The sequence below is a fragment of the Engraulis encrasicolus genome, chromosome 19, assembly GCF_034702125.1.
Source record: "Engraulis encrasicolus isolate BLACKSEA-1 chromosome 19, IST_EnEncr_1.0, whole genome shotgun sequence".
NCBI lineage: Eukaryota > Metazoa > Chordata > Actinopteri > Clupeiformes > Engraulidae > Engraulis > Engraulis encrasicolus.
The window spans coordinates 29,817,216-29,837,777 of record NC_085875.1 but is presented as its reverse complement, the minus strand read 5'-3'; the positions used below and the strand labels follow the sequence as shown (position 1 = coordinate 29,837,777).

General features: G+C 43.2%; 1 protein-coding gene across 1 annotated transcript in view; it reads right to left on the bottom strand.

Moving 5' to 3' along the window:
• atrn (attractin) overlaps positions 1 to 17,015 on the bottom strand; it is a 129,922-nt gene extending 112,907 nt beyond the window's left edge. Inside the window, exon 1 of the mRNA XM_063184077.1 lies at positions 16,556 to 17,015. Coding sequence (XP_063040147.1) covers positions 16,556 to 16,809 — 254 coding nt within the window. The 5' untranslated portion in view covers positions 16,810 to 17,015. The remainder of the gene's footprint in view (positions 1 to 16,555) is intronic.
• Between the last annotated feature and the right edge of the window lie 3,547 nt (positions 17,016 to 20,562).

Sequence of the window (20,562 nt, the reverse complement as noted above, 5' to 3'; positions counted from 1 at the left end):
TTTTAATAACATATTGCAATTGTACTTTTTTAAAGTGCAATATGATTACACTTCACCCAAATGTCTTCGAAGTGTGATTTTCTATAGTGCGCTTTAAAGTAAATCGCTTTAACATATTTCTAGTACACTTTTTCTAAGTGCACCATGATTGTGCTTCACCCAAATATCTTCAAAGTGTGCTTACACAAAGTGCCTTTACCCATCATGCACCATCATATATGTCACATTATGCAATGCACTTCTTGGAGCTAAATTTCTCAAACAGAAAGCCATTTATCCTGAAGGAATATTTTTGGTTTGCATGAAAATGTTACTCATTGTTATATTCTGTGTTTATTGTAGGAGTTTTAAAATTTTAAAGTGGTACACAAAAAATGACCATGTTCCCACCGTCATTATGATGGTCATGTATATGTTCTGGTATATATAGGCTCACACTTCCCAGGTCATCATGGTGGGAGGTGATTTGGAACTAGTTGTTCAATTATAGAATAAAAGGTTACCATTAGTGATCAATTCAAGAGATCAACTGCAGGAAGGTGGAACTAATTTGAAATAAAGTGAAATGTGTATCTGAAATCTCTATAACAATGCAATGATTGTAAATGTCAGTTGTGCTAGGCATGCATACTTAATCACTACTGTGACATGTGGCTGTGTGTACTGTACAAGCTTCGAGGACCAGCTTGGATTGTAGTATTACACTTATATTATTTCATGTACTTGGGAGTGTACTGTAAATATACTTCAAGCATACCTGTTATATATTTAAAATACTTAATATGATATACTTTTTACAGACTTAAAATGTTCCAATGTAGTCCAAAGAAGCATGAAGTTAATCTACTTTTATTGAACTTCTAGTAACAATAAAATGTTATAGAAGTGTACTCAAGCACACTCTTATGCTTGTAGTGCACTTAAAGTTGTCCAAAAGCGGTGCCAATTTAGCATCCTCAGTGTGCTGCAAGTGTGCTGAAGTACTGCTTTAGTAGTGCTTCAGCGCGCAAGGCAAGGCAAGGCAAGGCAAGTTTATTTATATAGCGCATTTCATACACAGGTGCAACTCAATGTGCTTCACAAAGTTAACAAATGTAAATGAAAGGAAACAGGGAAGAAAGAAGGAAATGAATTAGAAGTCAAAAAGCATTTAAAAAAACATTAAGATAAAAACATAAGGTAAAAATAATAATAAAATAAAATAAAACAAATTAAATAAAAATAAAAATAAAAATAATAAGAATAAGTAATTTAAGCTAGGGGAAAGCATCTGAGAACAGCTTTGTCTTGAGTCTAGATTTAAAGCTATCAATAGTGGGTGCATTTTTTATGTCATCTGGAAGCTGGTTCCAAAGCTTTGAAGCATAGAAGCTAAGGCTGCCTCTCCACACTTTGTTTTGACTTTTGGAATCACCAGCAAATTCTTCTCCGTTGACCTTAGTGACCTAGTTGGTGCATACAGCTGAAACATATCCAGTAGATATGTGGGTCCCCATTCCATTTAGTGATTTAAACACAAGTTAGCATAGCCTTAAAATCAATTTCTGTAGCTTACTGGGAGCCAATGCAGCGATCTTAAAATTGGAGTAATGTGGTCGAACTTCCTTGTCTTTGTAAGAACCCTTGCAGCTGCGTTTTGTACAAGTTGAAGCTGTTTAATGGTCTTATTGGGGAGGCCAGTAAAAAGACTGTTACAGTAATCAACTTTACTAGAAATAAAGGCATGTATTAGCTTCTCCAGATCATGTTTAGACATCAGGCCCCTAAATTTAGAGACGTTTTTTATGTGATAAAATGCAGACTTAGTAATAGCTTTCATGTGACTGTTGAAGTTTAGGTCACTGTCAATGAGGACCCAATATTTTTAACTGTTTCCCTTGCTTTCAGTCCCTATGTTCAAGGATAGTAGCAATCTTTTGTCTCTCCTCTCTTTTCCCAAATATAATTACTTCAGTTTTATCTGTGTTCAGCTGGAGGAAATTGTGAGACATCCATTTGTTAATTTGGTCCATGCAATGATAGAGTGATTGAAGGGGGGTATAGTCATTTGGGGACATAGATAAGTAGAGCTGGGTATCATCCGCATAGCTATGGTAATTTATGGAGTTATTCTCGATAATGTGTCCCAGTGGCAACATATACAGATTTAACAGTAGTGGTCCCAGAATGGAGCCCTGGGGGACCCCACAATTCAGAGACATCGGTGATGAGGTATGTCTTCCAATGGCGACAAAAAAACTTCTTTGTTGTAGGTACGATTTTAACCAGTTGATCACTATGCCTGTAAAGCCAACCCAGTGTTCCAGTCTATGTAGTAGTATAGAATGATTAACTGTATCGAAAGCGGCACTTAAATCGAGTAGAACCAAGACGGATAATTTGCCAGCATCAGAATTCAATCTTATGTCATTCATAACTTTAATAAGAGCTGTTTCAGTGCTGTGGTAGGCACGGAAACCTGATTGAAACTTATCAAAATAGCTATTAGACATTAGAAAAGCAGTTAATTGGTTAAAAACAATTTTCTCTATTATTTTACCCATGAATGGTAGATTGGATATGGGCCTATAGTTGTTTAGTACCAGTGCATCCAGGTTTTTTCTTTTTCAGTAAGGGTTTCACAACTGCTTCTTTCAGACAGCCTGGGAATATGCCTGTTTGTAGTGAGGTGTTGATGATCTGAAGTACATCTGGTGATATTAGATGTAAGATGGATTTGAAGAAGGCTGTTGGTAAAATATCTAAGTCAGATGTAGAGGAGCTAAGACTTTGTACCGTTCTATTAAGAATGTCCACATCAACTAAATGAAAATTTCTCATGAGGTTAGGATTTAACTTCACCATAGCAAGTTGGTCTGAATCTTGGGTCGGTTGCACATGTGTGAGTATGTTTGCACGTATTTTTTCAATCTTTCCTTTGAAAAAGGATGCGAACTCATTGCATTTGCTGACCAAGAGGAACTCAGAGGGCATTTGATTTGGGGGCCTTGCTAGCTTTTCCACAGTGCCAAACAGGACACGTGCATTATTAATATTTCTGTTAATTATGTCAGAGAAAAAAGATTGTCTAGCTTTAGAAATTTCTTGGTTGTATTTCGAGAGTGTGTGTTTATAGATTTGGTAGTGGACTTCAAGTTTGGATTTACGCCACTGTCTTTCAGCCCTCCTGCATTCTTGCTACACTAATAGTGCAATGAAACGCACTTTAAATCGCCGAAAATAGTACACTTTGTACTAAGTACGGTCAAAAAAAGTACACTTTAAGTATATGGGTTTTTCACCTGGGCAGTCTCTCAGGGCTCTGTGATACAGGAAGACATTTAAGGAAGCAAGGAATCTCACGAGGGTCATGGACAAAAATTCTTCCTAATCAAAGTTCAACTTACTGCATTTCAGCTGTATACGATGCATAAACTACTCTACATATGAGTAATGCTTTAATATTGTTTTCAACAAACCACACAAAAAAGGTCAGCACAGTAGGTTTGATGGTTTATTTCATGGCAACAAATCACTTCTCAGGGAAGTGAATCTAACCGAACCTGGTCAAAACCTCATTTTGGTTTCAGTGCCATGACAGAAACCACAAAAAAAGGATTTCCGGTGTGCAAGCTTTTCGGATCAAAAGATTAAACTTTTGACCATGCCATGGCTTAACAGTAGGGCACTGGGTTACTACGCAGGCGATCCGGGTTTGATTCTGGCACAAGTCATTTGCCGATCCTTCCCCGTCTCTCTCTCCCCATTCAAAAATAAAAAAGATCAAACTTTTGTCCTGCACTCTTACGTGCACATTGTCTTCAACTCAACTCAGTACCATCGTGCAGCCCAGAATTCTACAATACAAAATCCACAAGACTGAATCTCATGGTCAGAAAAAAAACTAAAGAGATGCCCCAATACAAGTGGGTTTGTAATGCTCTCACATCACCTGCTGTGCTATTTCCAAAAGTGCAAACGTATCAGGTGATCCAATACTCAGTCGTGGACTCCACCAGTCCACTTCCTGTTCCCAGATCAGTGCGTTCTCTTCTGTTGAGAAGCAAGGCCACCTGTGAGACCCTTCTGTTTCCTGTCCGAACTCCCTGCGTCAGCCAGTCGGCCAGTCAGCGCTGGAAACGGGAAGCAGCGCTCGGTTGAAAATAACCAGAGAGCAGTTCCCAGGCCAGCGGTGCTTATTCACGCCGATAAAGTCACTTCTGGCCAGAGCAGCCAGTCTAGGACACTTCCGCCTGCCACTGTCCCACTGCCACTCCATGAGCAAGCAAGCCCATGGCAGACTTCTTACTATTCATTTTATATATATATATATATTAAGGGCTTAGTGCCTTTATTTTTGACAGGACAGTGGAGGAGAGACAGGAAACGAGTGGGGAGAGAGAGATGGGGAAGGATAGGCAAATGGCCCGGGCCGGATCGCTTGCGTAGTAACCCAGTGCCCTACCGTTAGGCCACGGCAGGGCCCCATGGCAGACTTCTACACGCTTGGGACAACAAATGTAGCCGACCAATCAACCATTCAAATTCATGGCAACATACCCACGTAATCCAAAGAGTTTAGTGGAAAACAACTGGACTTCAGGGTACAAGAAGTCCAATTGCTGAGAATGAGCCAAGTGATTTGGTTCCATGTTTTCTTGGCTGCATCATGATTACTCCTTGCGATGTTCCAGTACAAAATGCTTAGGCAGTGTCATGGAATTCCCATGGTTTAACACTTAACACTTTAACACTTAACAGGCTTAACACTTTACTTGACACCAGCGGTGTCATAGGCATGACATAACTGTCATAACAGTGTCAAGACTGTCATGACTCAGTCATTGACATGTCATAAACATTATGTCAATGTCATAAACATTATTATATTGTCTTGAAAAGTTCACATTGTTTGGGCTGTCTTTATTATAAGCGATGTCGCTTAAATGACAACAATCCTAAAATGTTTACGATATTGGCAAAATAAAGTTTATGACACGTCCATGACTGCGTTACTGATATGACACTCATGTCATACATACGACGCCGGAGTCAAGTAAAGTGTTACCATTGGAGCAAAATAAGTGGCCTCTACTGTAATACTCAATGCAATTGACATGACATGATTATGAGTGCCTCCAAAACGTGTCACCTGGAAATGAAACTCCCCACCTAATGTTAAAATCCTCCACCTGAGAGCACTATTGATGGCCAGCCACTGTGTTGGAGATAGCACTACAACAGTCACTAGTCTGTAACACTGTCTTCTCCTTATGCCTTGGGATATCACTGTGAATTAGGGGTTTAAATAATATCGAAATGTATCGATATATCGCAATATATTCTGATGATTGAATCGAATTGCATCGTATCGTGGGGCATTGCTAAGTATCGAAAAAAATCGAAGCGCTGGCCCCTGCCCAATAACTTAATAGAAGTGGAAAAGCAATTGTGAAAAAAAATCGAATCGAATCGTATCGTATCGTATCGTGAGGAATTCTTAAGTATCGAAAAATAATCGAATCATATCGCATCGAATAATAAGATATCGATACTGAATCGTATCGTCATGGAGGCTGTGATTTACACCCCTACTGTGAATCACATTGAATATTTTGTGTGCTCCTTGATACAGTACACTGAGTCTAGACACTCTAAAAAGCTAAGAATCACAAAGTTACTGACAGCCTGTGGGCTACACAGGACCCTGGGGTGTGCTTCAAGTAAGGGCTTGGATTTGGCTTAAGGAATGTTCAGTAAGACCTCACCTAAAGAGCATGGATGAATATCTGGAAGAATCTCAGACTGGACTAGGCTGTTAAGAAAGTGCTACTTTTCCCATTTTCCATAGTAACCCATAATAGCCCAATAACTCATTAAACATGCTGCACAGTTGACTGGGATTAAAACTGCTGAAAGACCATTTGGCAAGTGACCATCTCCAACATGGGATTACTAAAATGTTTCATAAATAAGGCCTGTTATTTGTTTCGGTCAACTCTTCTGATCTCCACATTCAAATCAGCAACTCACACATGCATAGAGCAAAAACAAATGCACGGGCAGCAGTACTTTCCTCACTCCACTCCAAACCTTAAGGACAAATTGCCAGAACAGTAGACACAACACGCAGCCAAAAGAACTTAGCTCACCACTCCCAACACACACACATACGCACACACGCAGTCACACACACACAAACACGCGCGCGCTCGCACACGCACACACACACACGCACGCACGCACACACACCTCCTCAAGCGCTGTCATCTCCTGAACAATCAGCTAGCCGCCAGCAGCAGCAGCAGCAACAATGTCCTATATCCTCAGCGATAAATCTGCACTGTGGACTGCTGACAAACGCAGTGGCAGCCACCGGCCCCGCAGACAGATTGACAAATTGGCCCGGCTCTTTCCAGACGCACGGCACGGCTCGCCTCGTCTGCTCTGGCCTCGTCTCGTTCTGCCTGTCTGTCTGTCTAAGGACCTCAGGACTAACTTCTTTCAACACGGTGCCATTCGGTTATTGACATTCATGCCCTTATTTATTCATTTACTCATGCATTTATTCAATCGCCGCCAGACAAAAACTAGTCTAGCTCCTCGTTCAAGTTGGGCCTAGCTAAATTGAATGATGAAAAACAGTGTGGCTTAGGGGTACATCGAAACAAAAAAAAAAGACAAACTAACTCTTCTTTTTAAGTTGGGGCTAGCTAAAACATAAATACGGAAAAAGTAGGTGGGGCTCAGGGGTACTTGGGAATCCACAAAACTGGGTAGGGGTTAAGAACATCTCGAAGCCACCCCGTTCCCCTATCGCCGTTAAAAATAAAGTACAATTAGCAGGCAGCCATACCAAGCAAGTCCTTCACTTCACTTCCCCATGCAGCCATGAATATAAACAGGAAGAGAAGCCTATTAGTGATGCCGCTTATCCAGCAGCAGGAGCAGCAGCAGCAGCATATTCAGAATTAGGGGTGTAAATCACAGCCTCCATGACATACGATACGTTATCCATTTCTTAAAGCAGGGATTCGATTATTTACGATACTTAAGAATTCCCCAGGATAAGATATGATTCGATTCGATTTAATTTTTTCCCATTACTTTTTCACTTCTATTATGTGATGGAGCTAGGGCATTGGACAGGGCCAGCAATTCGATGATTTTCGATACTTCAGAATGCCCCACGATACGATGCGATTCGATTAAATTGCCGGCCGATACATCGATGCATCAATACATTTCGATTATTATTTACATCCCTACTCAGACAGTACCAGAGCTCCATATGGGGGAGCAAGCAGCAGGCAGCAGGGAAGAGGCAGCCCTGGCCCTGGGGGGTGGTGGGGATTGGTAAGTGGGACTGCATAAAAGTGGGACTGACTGCAGTCTCCCCTCTTCCCCAGGAAAGCTGCTGACCACCGCAGGCCAGGCAGTCAGACAGACGGTCCCATCCCCATCCCCATCCCCATCCTCGTCCCCATCCTTGTCCCCAGACACGCCCCAAATGAAGCTCAACTGCTGACTACTACAGTAGGGCAATACACCTCAGCAAAGAGAGAGCAGAAGTCTATTTGTCTCTGTGTGTCAGTATGAATGTGTGTGAATGTGTGTGTGTATGTATTTCCAAGGAGTGTGTTTGCGTTTGTGTGCGCAAGTGTACTGTTGTATGTGTCTGCATAGTCAGCGTGTGTGTGTGCATGTATGTGCTTATGTGTGTATGTTTATGTGTCTGCGTATAGAGTATGTGAACGTATTGTAACCATACAATATGTGGGTGGGAGACGTGACGCCTTGTTTTTTCGTAACATTGGTTAAAAACCTACAAAACTGTTATTTTCCTTTAAAAAACAAATGTCAATGAAAGAAGATGTGGTACATTATGTTTCATATTAGTCTTAGATGAGAAGAAACATTTTTGTTAAGATTTATGTAAAGGTTTATATGTCAAATTTCCTGCGGTGTGACTGTAACATTAATGAAACAATATATAATAATATATATATAAATTAACCAACAACATTTTGAATAATGTATGAAGCATTTGGCATGATTGCATAAATCTTAACTTAAGATTAAGATATGTGAATGTGGAAAAAACTCAAGACAGTAATATTAACTACAAGTTCAATTTCGTAACACAAATTGCGTCCTGTGGGGTGACATGTATGTCAATGTTTGTGAATGGGCAGCTGCAAGGCCAACTACAAGGGTCTTAAAGACTGGCTCCTAACCAGTCAGTACCTCAGTTATTGGAGAGTGCTGTGGAAGTTTAAGGTGACTCTTAACCTCTTAATATGTCTTCATATTGCAATCTTTCTGTCACGCAATGCTTAGGTTCATTTTATGGTGTCCTGTGGTGTGACTGCTCTTATAGGAGGAAAAAAAAGTTTTTTTATATTGAAAACACATATTAAGATTAAACACAATATCATTATCAAGTTAGCATGAGCTCATATGTCAGTCATGTATACAAAAGGATTAAAATGGCCATAATGCAGTGAATTCCCTGTGGTGTGACTCCATTTTCCTGCGGTGTGACATGCCTATGCTATGTGTTGATGCAGGACACATTTTCCCAAAAATGGCAAAAATAAGGTGAAATTCCACAGACCACTAATTGTTTTATTTTTTCTATTTTTTTCCCATTTTTTATCCATCTTTTTTTCCAGGAATTTGAAAAACTTTTTTTTTTTTTTGCGTTACGCCCTTAAACGTCAACCACCCATGTGTATGATGTGCATGTCTGTGGTGTGTTTTTCACTGAGGGTGTGCTCAGCGCAGCGCAGAGGAGCACTGGGTGTTTGGCTGCCTTGTTTGTCAGCTAGCGTTTCCCAGTGGCAGCAAATCACCCAGGACCCAGACAGCAATAGCAGCAGTAGCAGTAGCAGTAGCAGTAGCAGAAGTAGCAGCAGAAGTAGCAGCAGCAGAAGCATTAGCAGTAGCAGTAGCAGTAGCAGTAGCAGTAGCAGTAGTAGCAGTAGTAGCAGTAGTAGCAGTAGTAGCAGTAACAGCAGTAGTAGTAGCAGTAACATCAGTAACAGCAGTAGCAGCAGCAGTCTGGCTGGTCTGGGCTGGGTTAGTGTGCGGTGCTGACGGGCTGCTGCTGATGATGTAAGCCCCGCGGGACGGGTACCGCTGCTGCTGCTGCTGCTGCCAGCTACAGGATGTCCGTCTGCAGCGCACTAATGCATGGCTGTGGAAAGGCCTGTCTGCGTATGTGTGTGTGTAGTAGTAGTAGTGAGTGAGCGAGCGAGTGAGTGTGCACAGTGTGTGTGTGGGTGTGTGTGTGTGTGTAGGATATGCAACGTGAATGTGTCTGTACAGGGTGTGTGCGTGTGTGTGTGCGTGTGTGTGTGTGTGTGTGTGTGTGTGTGTGTGTGTGTGTGTGAGTGATATGCAAGTGCACGTCTGTAGCATGTGTTTGCCAGTGAGACCGTGTGTGTGTCTGCCGATGGGGTTATTATGGGAGTGCGTATCTGTGTATCTGTGTGTGCATGGCTAGTAAGCAGTGCAGCAGCAGGCGAGGTGGTAGGCGGCCCCATGAGGCTGTGGGGGTACTTTAAGCTGCTCGTCTGTATGCTAACTGCCCATTAGTGACCAGTGGGATTTTCATTAGCCGCGCGCTAACACACACTTGGTTAAAGAGGGGAGCAAACTGCCTCCTTACCGTCTGCCACAAACCAAGGGGCCATTATGGAAAACGGGCAGACAGAAAGATAGGCAAGAAAGTGTGTGTGTGTGTGTGTGTGTGTGTGTGTGTGTGTGTGTGTGTGTGTGTGTGTGTGTGTGTGTGTGTGTGTGTGTGTGTGTGTGTGTGTGTGTGTGTGTGTGTGTGTGTGTGTGTGTGTGTGAGTGAGTGAGTGAGAGATACAAAGAGAGAAAGACAGACAGAGAGAATGAGACAAACAGAGAGATACTGGCAGACAGAGACAGAGAGAGAGAGAGAGAGAGAGAGAGAGAGAGAGAGAGAGAGAGAGAGAGAGAGAGAGAGATACAGGCAGAGAGACAGAGACAAAGAGAGAGAGAGACAGAGAGAGATACAGAGAGACAGAGACAGACAGAAACTCTACACACATTACACATTAACCAGCTAAAACCACTGAATTCCTTTCACATTCTCAAAATCCCTTTGCACTGCCTAGTATGACTAAGGCTAGGTTTAGTGAACAGCTGCAAATGAATTTAAAACTACATAAACAAACAAAAACATAGAGTGACAGAAAGACAGCCATCCATCACTGCAAACAGACAGGCCGACAGACTGACAGATAGGCAGCTAGATAGATAGGCCTTAAAGAATGAATGCTGAACGCAGATCATTTTGCAGCTGATGGCAGGTTGCTATGGGTGGTCGGTCACAACTTGGTGTCTAATGGCAACATAGCTGGCCGTGGCCATGTCGGGAGACCTTTCTCCCTCCCCAGTGTTCGCCAGGGGCAGCTCACGGGAGGCCTATACTGCAAAGCTGGTTCAGGAGTAAAACGGGTTAAGTTAAGAGGTAAATCATCTAATACAAGCAGGCTCTTCTATTAGATGATTTACCTCGATAACTTAACCATGACCCCGATTCTCGACAGTGTCGTTGCTAACCAATTAGCAACTAAGTAAGTTGCCAATGGGAAATTGCATTACAACCAAGTAAGTTGCCAACTTAGTTAGCAGCGACACTGTTGAGAAACGCACCCCTGGTTTACTCCTGAAGTTGAACCAGCTTTGTAGTGTAGGCCACAGCTCCCTCAGCCTTGGCTGTGGTGGTGGGCAGCTTTAGTCCTGTACTCAGCCCGGCCTTGGCGGCGTTGAGGGCTGGGAGTGACAGATGCGCTTATTTTGGCTTCGATCCACACCACCATCACCATAACATTTCCACGAAATCTAGAACAGGACACCAAAAGAGTCATCTACTTTTTTTAAAAACACTTCAGAATGCCACAAATTGCAGCGCATCGCTTGCTCTGAGGTTTCGTGAAGGCTGAATATTGTCAACATTCGGAGGATGGCACCAAAAAAAACTCGTCGTCCATAAAAAAACACTTCGGAACGCAGCAAATTATAGCGTTTCATTGGCGTTAAGGTTTTGTAAGGGTTGAATCTCGTCAAAGCCACCATCATCAGGAAGTCGATATATGTGGGGAAATGTGAAGGCCATGTGAGGGTTAGGGATGGGCAGCAATGCACTGGCTGGTTATTAATAAAGGCTCAAAGACGTGCAAAATGAAATTGTCCTTCAGTGTAACAGATACTTTCTGCTGACAGTAACTGTAAAAAACACGTCTCTTTTTATTTTTATTTTTTTCCAGTGAATTCATGAAAGCCTCGGCTGTCATCCATTCACTTGAAACAATTTATAAATCATGTTTTTTTACAGTTACAGTGAGCAGAAGGCATCTGTAACACTGAATGACAATTTCATTTTGCACATCTTTGACCCTAAAACACCCTCAAGTCTAAAACTAGTGTTTAGCAAGGCAGCACAGCATCCCACAATGCCAGACTACAGCTCCCGGGAGAAAGGGGCGTGGGAACATTTAGTCGCCCACTTTGTCTCAAAACGTTTTCCTTTTTTCTCCACAGCGCTGCTCATTAACACAGATGAGGAGGATATGATCAGGCGGGACTTGAACTGTGCTGCACTGGACTGCACTGCACTGCACTGCGGAGGGTTGGGGCTCACTCCACTCTCACCCCCTCTGTACCAGGCAGGGGCAGGCCACTGCTCAGGGTGCCAGTGTGTGCGCCTGTGTGCCTGTGTGTGTGTGTGTGTGTGTGTGTGTGTGTAGAGTGTAGCCTGTGTGTGTGTGTGTGTGTAGAGTGTAGCCTGTGTGTGGGTAGTGAGTATGTTTGCGCACGTTTTTGTCTGTCTGTCAGTTTGTGTGTGCACGTGTCAGTCTGTGTATTTGTGTTCCTGAGTGGCTGTGTGTGTGTGTGTGTGTGTGTGTGTGTGTGTGTGTGTGTGTGTGTGTGTGTGTGTGTGTGTGTGTGTGTGTGTGTGTGTGTGTGTGTGTGTGTGTGTGTTTGCGCATATCTGGCACATGTTGCCAGATGTGTGATGGCCCATGCATAGCTGCCACTGTAGCCATGAAGGAGGATAGAGATGGAGGCTGCCAGAGTCAGTGGAGCCTCACGAGCTCCATCATCCTTATGGGCCACTGCGGAGGACACACACAGTCAAGGGCAGGGAACACGCAGCACATTCAACTCAACCAGTAAAGCATTAACACATCTAAACACGCATGTAAACATGTACATGTAAACATGCACATAATATATGCACATCTAAAGTAAACATGCATTGTAATGGACTCTGATGAAGCAGCTGTCCACCAAAATAAACTTTCACAGTAAATCAAAGAAGACCAGTGTGCTGTGATTTACTAGCCTAGTAAACTAGCCCCACCCGCCAGTGGCCAAAATTATTTTTTGCCTGCGAGTGGGTCTAGCCTCGGACAATACCCCAGGCCCTGAAACTGGCTGGCCAATTACAATGCAGCAGACTTCATTTGATTTTTTTTTTTTTAATCTTTGGACAGGGTTTTGAGGGAGTGACAACAAAGCGTTGGCCAATAGGCACAGACACAGTTTGAAAAACAACGGGTTGTTCTCATCAACTATCTTCCGATGTCTCATCGATCAGGCCCAGACTAAATATTCACAGAAATCTCACATTTAGTCTGGCTTGTCAGGCTAGTGATTGACCTCCCTTTCAGTGGATTATACTCGACTGCACTCCGCCAGCACCTGGACGCTGTGCAGAAGGACTCTATGGGTTATTTATGGTAATGGCATTGACGTTATGCACATTATGCCTGACAAATGAACTATTCAGATAAAAGGATAATGTTCTGCAAAAGGCAACCTTGATCTTACAACACACCCAGACAGAGAGATGCAGGAGGGATCTCATCGCGACGCAAAATGTATTTGACTTCTGACCGTTTCATTGGCCTTGTGTCTGTGATGTTGCTCTGGGCAACGTAAACATCTAGAGATCAGATTTGCATGAATTGATCTGTTGCTGCTTATGAAATCAGTGAAAGAATGCCTGCGTGTGCGGCCAAGTGTGTATGCCTGTGTGTGTATGCCGTGTGTGTGTGTGTGAGAGAGAGAGAGAGAGAGAGAGAGAGAGAGAGAGAGAGAGAGAGAGACAGAGAGAGAGAGAGAGAGAGAGACAGAGAGAGAGAGAGACAGAGAGACGGATATAGAATTGATGGAGAGATGTTTTCTGTTAAGTAGAGAATCTGAAGAAGACCTCTGGTCGAAACGCAGCTCTGTCATGGAATAAAACACAAAATAGGATTTCAAGTGTGTGGACTCTCTAAAACTTGAATCCTGCACTAAACCAGGGATGTGCACGATCCTCCTTCTCAATCGAGATGTGAACCTGCTGAGAACCTACAGCAGATGCGCTTCTACCTGGACAGGTAGGTAGAGATGTGGAAGAGGAATGTAATATTTTTTGGTTTCCTATTTGATCCAAGCGATATATAAATAAGTTGCGGATGTTTCCCATGAGGCTGTGCCCTAACCTGCTACCTGGACACAGACGAGCGGAGAGCACAGGAGGAAGAGCCGGAAGGCTGGCAAGCTGACTTCCTGTCAAGCAGGAAGTGGAGGTCTGGCGGGTTGTGAAGGTTTGGCTCCGCTACAGTGACGCGCATTGGCAAGATACCACATCACAGACGCTCCACATCACATCAGTGGTGACTGGAAAGGATGTAGGTGGCTGCGGTGGTTAGAGGAGTGTGAATGTGTGCACGCGCCTGTGCATGTGTGTGTGTGCCCGTGTGTGCCTGGGTACGCATGGGTGTGTGTGCCTTTGAGTATGTGGGTGTGCGTGCATGTGCCTTATGTGTGAATGGGTTGGTGTGCCTGTACCTGTGCGTATGAGTTGGTGTGCGACCGTTTGTGCATGTGTTGTGTGTGTGTGTGTGTGTGTGTGTGAGTGTGCATGGGTGTGTGCGCGTGTCGTGTGTGTGTGTGTGTGTGTGTGTGTGTGTGTCGTGTCGTGTGTGTGTGTATGTGTGTGTGTGTGTGTGTGTGTGTGTGTGTGTGTGTGTGTGTGTGTGTGCCCTCACGCATATGTGAGAGGGTGTGTGTGTGTGCGCATGTGTGTGTGTGTGTGTGTGTATGTGCGTGCGTGTGAGTGTATGCACACGAGTGTGTGTGTGTGTGTGTTAGCGGGTGTTGTGTAAGGGGCTTTCCGGAGGAAACACTAAAAGAGCAGCAGTGATAACCGCGCATGATCTTATCATCCTGATATGCATTCAGGGGCCATGTTGGTTCTTGCGCAAATCTGGTAATATCGGAGAAGGCGAGATATGTTTCTCAACAGTAACAGACCATATCCATGGTAACACCATTGACCTCAGAGGAAATGGAATGCTGATGCTGCACTGCTGCTCCGAATCAGATGTCATCTCTCATGTTCTTCAGAAATTCTTATTTGAAGATGCCCCTTACAAGTCTTAAGCCCCTTAACTAAACATTCGATCTTGACTGAAAGGACAGATCAGTAAACTCCTACACGGGGGGTAAAAGCTGGATTTAACTAAGGTTGGGTGAAAGACAATAGAATCTCAAATTAAAAGTGTGAAGGAAATGTGTACAAAACAAAAAAATACTAAATAACTGTAAACAATACACATCAATTCATACCTATGTGCTTGGGCTGGGCGGTATACTGTTAAAAAAACGTGATAACGGTTTCACCTACACAAGGTTCACTTTTTTATGAGAGAAGGGTTTTTTTTAGATTTTATCCCAAAAAAGTCATTAAAATAGAAATGGAGATTAATTCAAAATCAGGATTTTATCTCATTTTTGAATTTTATTTCAGCCTTTTCTTCAGAAACATTGAGATGTAGGGGAAAATCGCCGCTTATTAAAAAAAATTGTGCAGAGAACCGTGATATTAATTTTCATCAAGAAAACCGTGATATGCATTTTTTCCAGAACCGCCCAGCTCTACCATGTGCCCAATCCTAGTTCCCGACACACACAAAAAAACAGGTAGGTAGCCCTCTGCTCACTGACAGTAGAAACACAACAACCAACTGCTGGATTTCCACAAAAAATTGAATGGATGGAATGGACTTTGGGTACTGTATAATCTTGCTACATGAATTTATTTACTTGCAAACATGGGTTGATAAAAAAAGTAACACTATCTTCACCATGGTGAAGTACTAACGTGATGAAGCACGCGCGCGTGCGCACACACACACACACACACACACGGCCGGAGCTAGGCAAACGCAGACTAGGCGGTCGCCTAGGCCCACAGATTTACAATATTAAACTAAAGCATTAAACTTTACATTTAATGGGCACTCTGTACATATACATGGTACTAGATCAGCTGTGCTCGATCAGATGCATGACACCATGTTTACAGATGCCAATGTCAAAGTCCACAATAAAGGAAGGATCGGTGCTCGCCTAGGGCACCAAATTGCCTAGAACTGGCCCTGCACACACAGCTGCCAAGAGGGCTCAGCAAGATTCCAGTATGTTTAGTAAAGCATGACTCTCTTGTCAGAGAACAGACACCAAAGTGGCAAATGAAAGCCTCCATTGTCTGGTCTGGTCATATTAAAAGACACTTCACTCCCCTTCTTATTCTGCCACGGTTAAATTTGGCAAAAGGCTTTCTCGCATGGCTTTTACATAACTTCACCGACCCACAAAAAAAGCACTTACATTTCAAACTAAATGGCCCTTTTCCTTCCTCTCAGTCTCACGCACACAGAATAAAGGAAATTCAGCTCCAGCAGAGTTGATTTTGCATGACCTGCCGGCAGCTTGTCACGGATTCAAAACAAATACATTATGCTCTATCAGTAACATTGAGGGCAAAGGTTAGGCAATCCGTGCATCGGATTTGATTATGACATGGCAAGGTCCTTACAATGCCAATTAGCTATTGTGTAGGCCTGCTATTATGACCGTTTTTAGAGGGTATCGCCCATAGTGGTTATCTCTATTATATAGCCTATAATGCCAATAAACCACTCTCGACCAGTGATCAAACAGCAGCGTGTAGCCTACCCCTTTACAACAACAGCTAACTCTAGACTGCATGTCTGAATAGATCAGGGCCTTCACGGCAAAACGTTTCTTTGGACTTATAGGCTACCACAAGCAAGTGCAAAACAAACGCATTGTGAAAAAGAACACAATGTAGCAAGGCAACAGACACCCCTCCTCAAGCCGCTACATTGTTACAACAGAACAATGTCCAGCTCTCCAGCTCGTCAACTCAGACAATTTAGCCTAATTACTAGCCTGCCACTACCAGCGCTGAACAAAAACAAGGATCACCGTTACAGGCATTGTCTGCATGGTGCTAATGGCGAGCGGTCTAAATAGGGTGACAAGGCTAAGCCTCCATCACCTACAAAGCTTTTTGCACACAGGCATGGGGAACCCAGGCGAGTTTCTTATCATACACACACTGCAGACAGACATCACACATGCATGCCACGACAAGCTACGCTACCTACCAACCAACATATAAATCGGTAGCCTTTTCTTCTGTTCACTCTACCTGTCACCGTCTGTTCCTTGGTCTTACCTGAAGCGGCCGCCGCAGTGTTGGCATTGGTCCCCAACCCAGCCCGGGTCGCACAGGCAGTTGCCAGTGGCGGCGTTGCACTTTCCATTCATGCAGGGCTTTTCACATTCTTTCGCTTCGGCGAGGGTCGGGAGTTGTAACAGGACTGCCAGGGCAGCGATAGAGAGAAACGTCCGAGACAGGGATAAACAGCCCCCGGGCTGAGCTCGCTCCAGGCGACGGCCCCAACAGGCCTCCCGAACCTCCCCAGCCATATTCGCGAAAATGGCTGCCCGTCCGTCGGTGGCGATTGCTCTTAATAGGCTATCGCTACCGGCTCCTTGTTTTGCACACACGCAGAAACTTGTGTATGAAACCTTGTAGCGTATGTATTTAGGTGTTAGTTAGCGTTAGCGGTGAATGAAAATCTGTGCCTCTCAGCTTACATCTTAACTGGTCCCACCGCCAGCCGCAGCAGAGCGACGCATACTGACACCCGGAAATGACGTCGTCTTCAGTTTACAGATTGACTCGGAAATGCGCAGATCAACTTAGTTATTCAATTTATCATAAATGTATTTGATACAGAACATGACATTCATTTATGACACACTTCCCACAAAAGTAAATTTAAAAACTGATAAAAGAAAAATAATTGACAACCATATTCATTTTGGGAAATAGCTTGGGTCTGCACATTATTTTTTCTATATACATTGTCTGGTCTCCAAATAAATGCAGTTTGTTTATTTTCCATCTATTGCAATCAACGACAATAAATCCTGAAGCGCTGTTAAGACTAAATTGAAGTCGATTGGCGTTATTAGTTCATTATCGTTTATGGATTGACAGCGCCCTCTCGCGTATAGAAAGTTAAAATACACAAGTGAACAGACTGTGCAGTAGGCCTACAGGCCTATCTATGCATTCAGTACGCTACATGTACGTCTGTGCATGAATGAAAGATGATAATTTCAGTTTTTGCAATAGGAGAGCACACCACAGCACACAAAATCACCCCATCAAACACGTGAGCATGAGACTCCACGAGGACAGGAAGGCAACTCCAGTGTGCATCTTCAGACGGTGTGTGTGTGTGTGTGTGTGTGTGTGTGTGTGTGTGTGTGTGTGTGTGTGTGTGTATGAGCGTGTGTGTGTGTGCGCGTGTGCGCACGCGCATTACATTTGGCAGACTTAAGAGCTCTATCTTGACATTTCCTCGAATCACACAGCATCTATATACTGCAAATGGGTTCTTTTTAATCTTCAGCTGACACAAGGGGTGTCGCACAGGGGGGGAAAGTGTGACTGAGTCACCAGGGGGCCCACACTGTGAGTGATTTATGTAGACATATGGCTGGGGGGGGGTCCATTGTAGCTGATTGTAGGGCCCACCATTTGCTGCTACGCCCCTGGCTGAAACATACCACTGGTCAGAGCACAAACATGCACAAGCATGCATAGAGGGAACACAGGCAGGCAGGCTGGCTGGGGCTCCTAGGATTACACAGATTGTACAGTAAGTGGCAGCAACACGGATCTTCTCACTATTGTGAATGATTAGGGTCTCAACAGAGCCCAGAATCGCCTCTAACCTTGAAAGTGTATATACAGCAGCCTACGCCAAGGGAGGATGTGGAAGTACTTCATGTAACAACTCCCGAGTTGCCCTGTTTGCAGTGTCATCATACACCACAAATGCAGTAACTTAACTGACACTTTTATCCAAAGCAACTTAGTTATTACAGGGTATTGGTTACAGTCCCTGAATCAATGTGGGGTTCGCTGCCTTGCTCAAGGGTACTCTACGTAGCCAGGAATGAAGGTGTACAGTTGCAGCAGGGATACACATTTTTCCTGTTGTTTAGATTGGGTTTTGAACCTGCAACCCTTTGATCCAAACACTGATTCAGAAGAGTAGAGTAGAGTAGAGTATCATTTATTGATCCCAGGGGGAAATTAAGGTGTCAAGTAGCATACATACACACATAAATACAGACGACATTACACAAAAGACATTACACACATCCTTACACATATATTAGCCATATATAGCTCACTCTACATATATTCAGCCCAAGGCAGGTCCCTCTCACTCTCTCTCTCTCTCTCTCTCTCTCATATTCACACACACACACACACACACACACACACACACACACACACACACACACACACACACACACACACACACACACACACACACACACACACACACACACACACACACACCAAAAATTACAAAGTGTGTCCACAGAAAAAAAAGTGTTCCAGTGATTTATCACATGTGCATACAATAATTGTGAGTCCACGGTTACACCCTGGCAAACCCTGGGACTTTGAAGTATCAAACATGTTCTCAGGGTGCCAGACTTGTTGGCATGGTAGTAAGAAAACACACACACACACACACACACACACACACACACACACACACACACACACACACACACACACACACACACACATTTCTATGTAATGGCAACTCCATGCCATTGCTTTCCCCTTCGCGAAGCTGAGCCATACCATACCTTTCACACACTCTACTAGGCGTGTCCCTCACACGATGGCCATCATAATTCCTCTACAGGGTTCCCCATATTCAATGCTTCACTGACCGTTGCGTCGCTCTAGGGTCATCGATCACCTCCAAATGGCCTTACTGCAAACCAGCGCACTTCTGACAACATTGGTAGCAAAGGGGAGGATAGTTGGCCCTGATGAATGGATGAATGAATATATGAATGAATGAATGAATGAATGAATGAATGAATGAAGTAATGAATGAAGTAAGGAATGAATGAATGAATGAATGAATCCATCCATCCATCCATCGGCCTAGGTACATATAGGACATTATCGTACTCAGTTGTCATCCAATGTGCTTGACAAAAGTAGAAAAAAAGAGTTGCTAGGTGTAAATATGAACCTGGTCTTCTTGGGTACCAAAAAACCTGGCACATTGACATTACATTGACTACTCAACTATCTGCTTGAGGAAAAAAAAGATTTGTGGCCAGTAGGTGGCTCTCTTCCGCACTGCCGAATATACATTACTGTATCTCCCATGTGCGATATGTCGTCCTGAAGCCTGACTTTCACACTAAGCTTGTGAGATCAACTGAACCTTTATCAAATACATGTACTACCTTTTTACTGGACGGAGCTACTGAACAATCAGTCAGATTCTGATGGCATCGGTGTAGTGTTTGATTTTCATATCTGTGGAAAGGAAAAACCTGAAAGTTGGTTGTGAAATTCAACGCAGGGCAGGGGCGAAGGCAGTATTGTGCTGGTCCTTATGTAGAAATCATAGGCTAAACATGCCTTGAATTTGTTGTTCCCATTTTATAGAACATATTCCAATTTGGATAATTATACGTGAGCCCTTGGGCTAATTACTGTCCACATTAATTTATACATATTGTCTGCCACAAGATATTGTGGTCAGACCCTGCTTCTCTGTTAAATGTTGAAGCACTGTATATTGATGTGAAATTTAAAGGCAGAGTAAAAGAACTTCAGATGTCACATTATACTCGATGGCTAAGTTTTTGGACAATCTCGTCTAAACATCATTGTATGTTCATAACTGCGCCCATTTAAATGTTATGGCATTGAGACTAAGAAGTAATTTACAGATATTTTTTTGATTGCTTCTGGTTTTTGAAGTTTTAGAATGCAAATTTCAAAACTTTGGTTTGAAAAATATCCCATTTAGGGGGTTAAAACACACTTGTTGCAACGTTTTTTTTTTTATAAATTATTTTTATCCACGTCATGTTCAAACGAAAATTGACAAAAAAATATCCACATTTTCAAAAAATCCGCATACGTGTAACCAATACCAAAATAGCACAAAAACTGCACTTTTCCAGCCTATGATCAGCCTCTCAGCTAGCCAATCATTTCAAATTAAAACTGTGGAGCAAGCAGACTTGGCCTTAACTTGAGTCTGTGTTCATCCTCTGACGTCTTTCCTAGATCTGCCTTTAGAATTACCATGCATACAGAAGTGAAAAAATGTC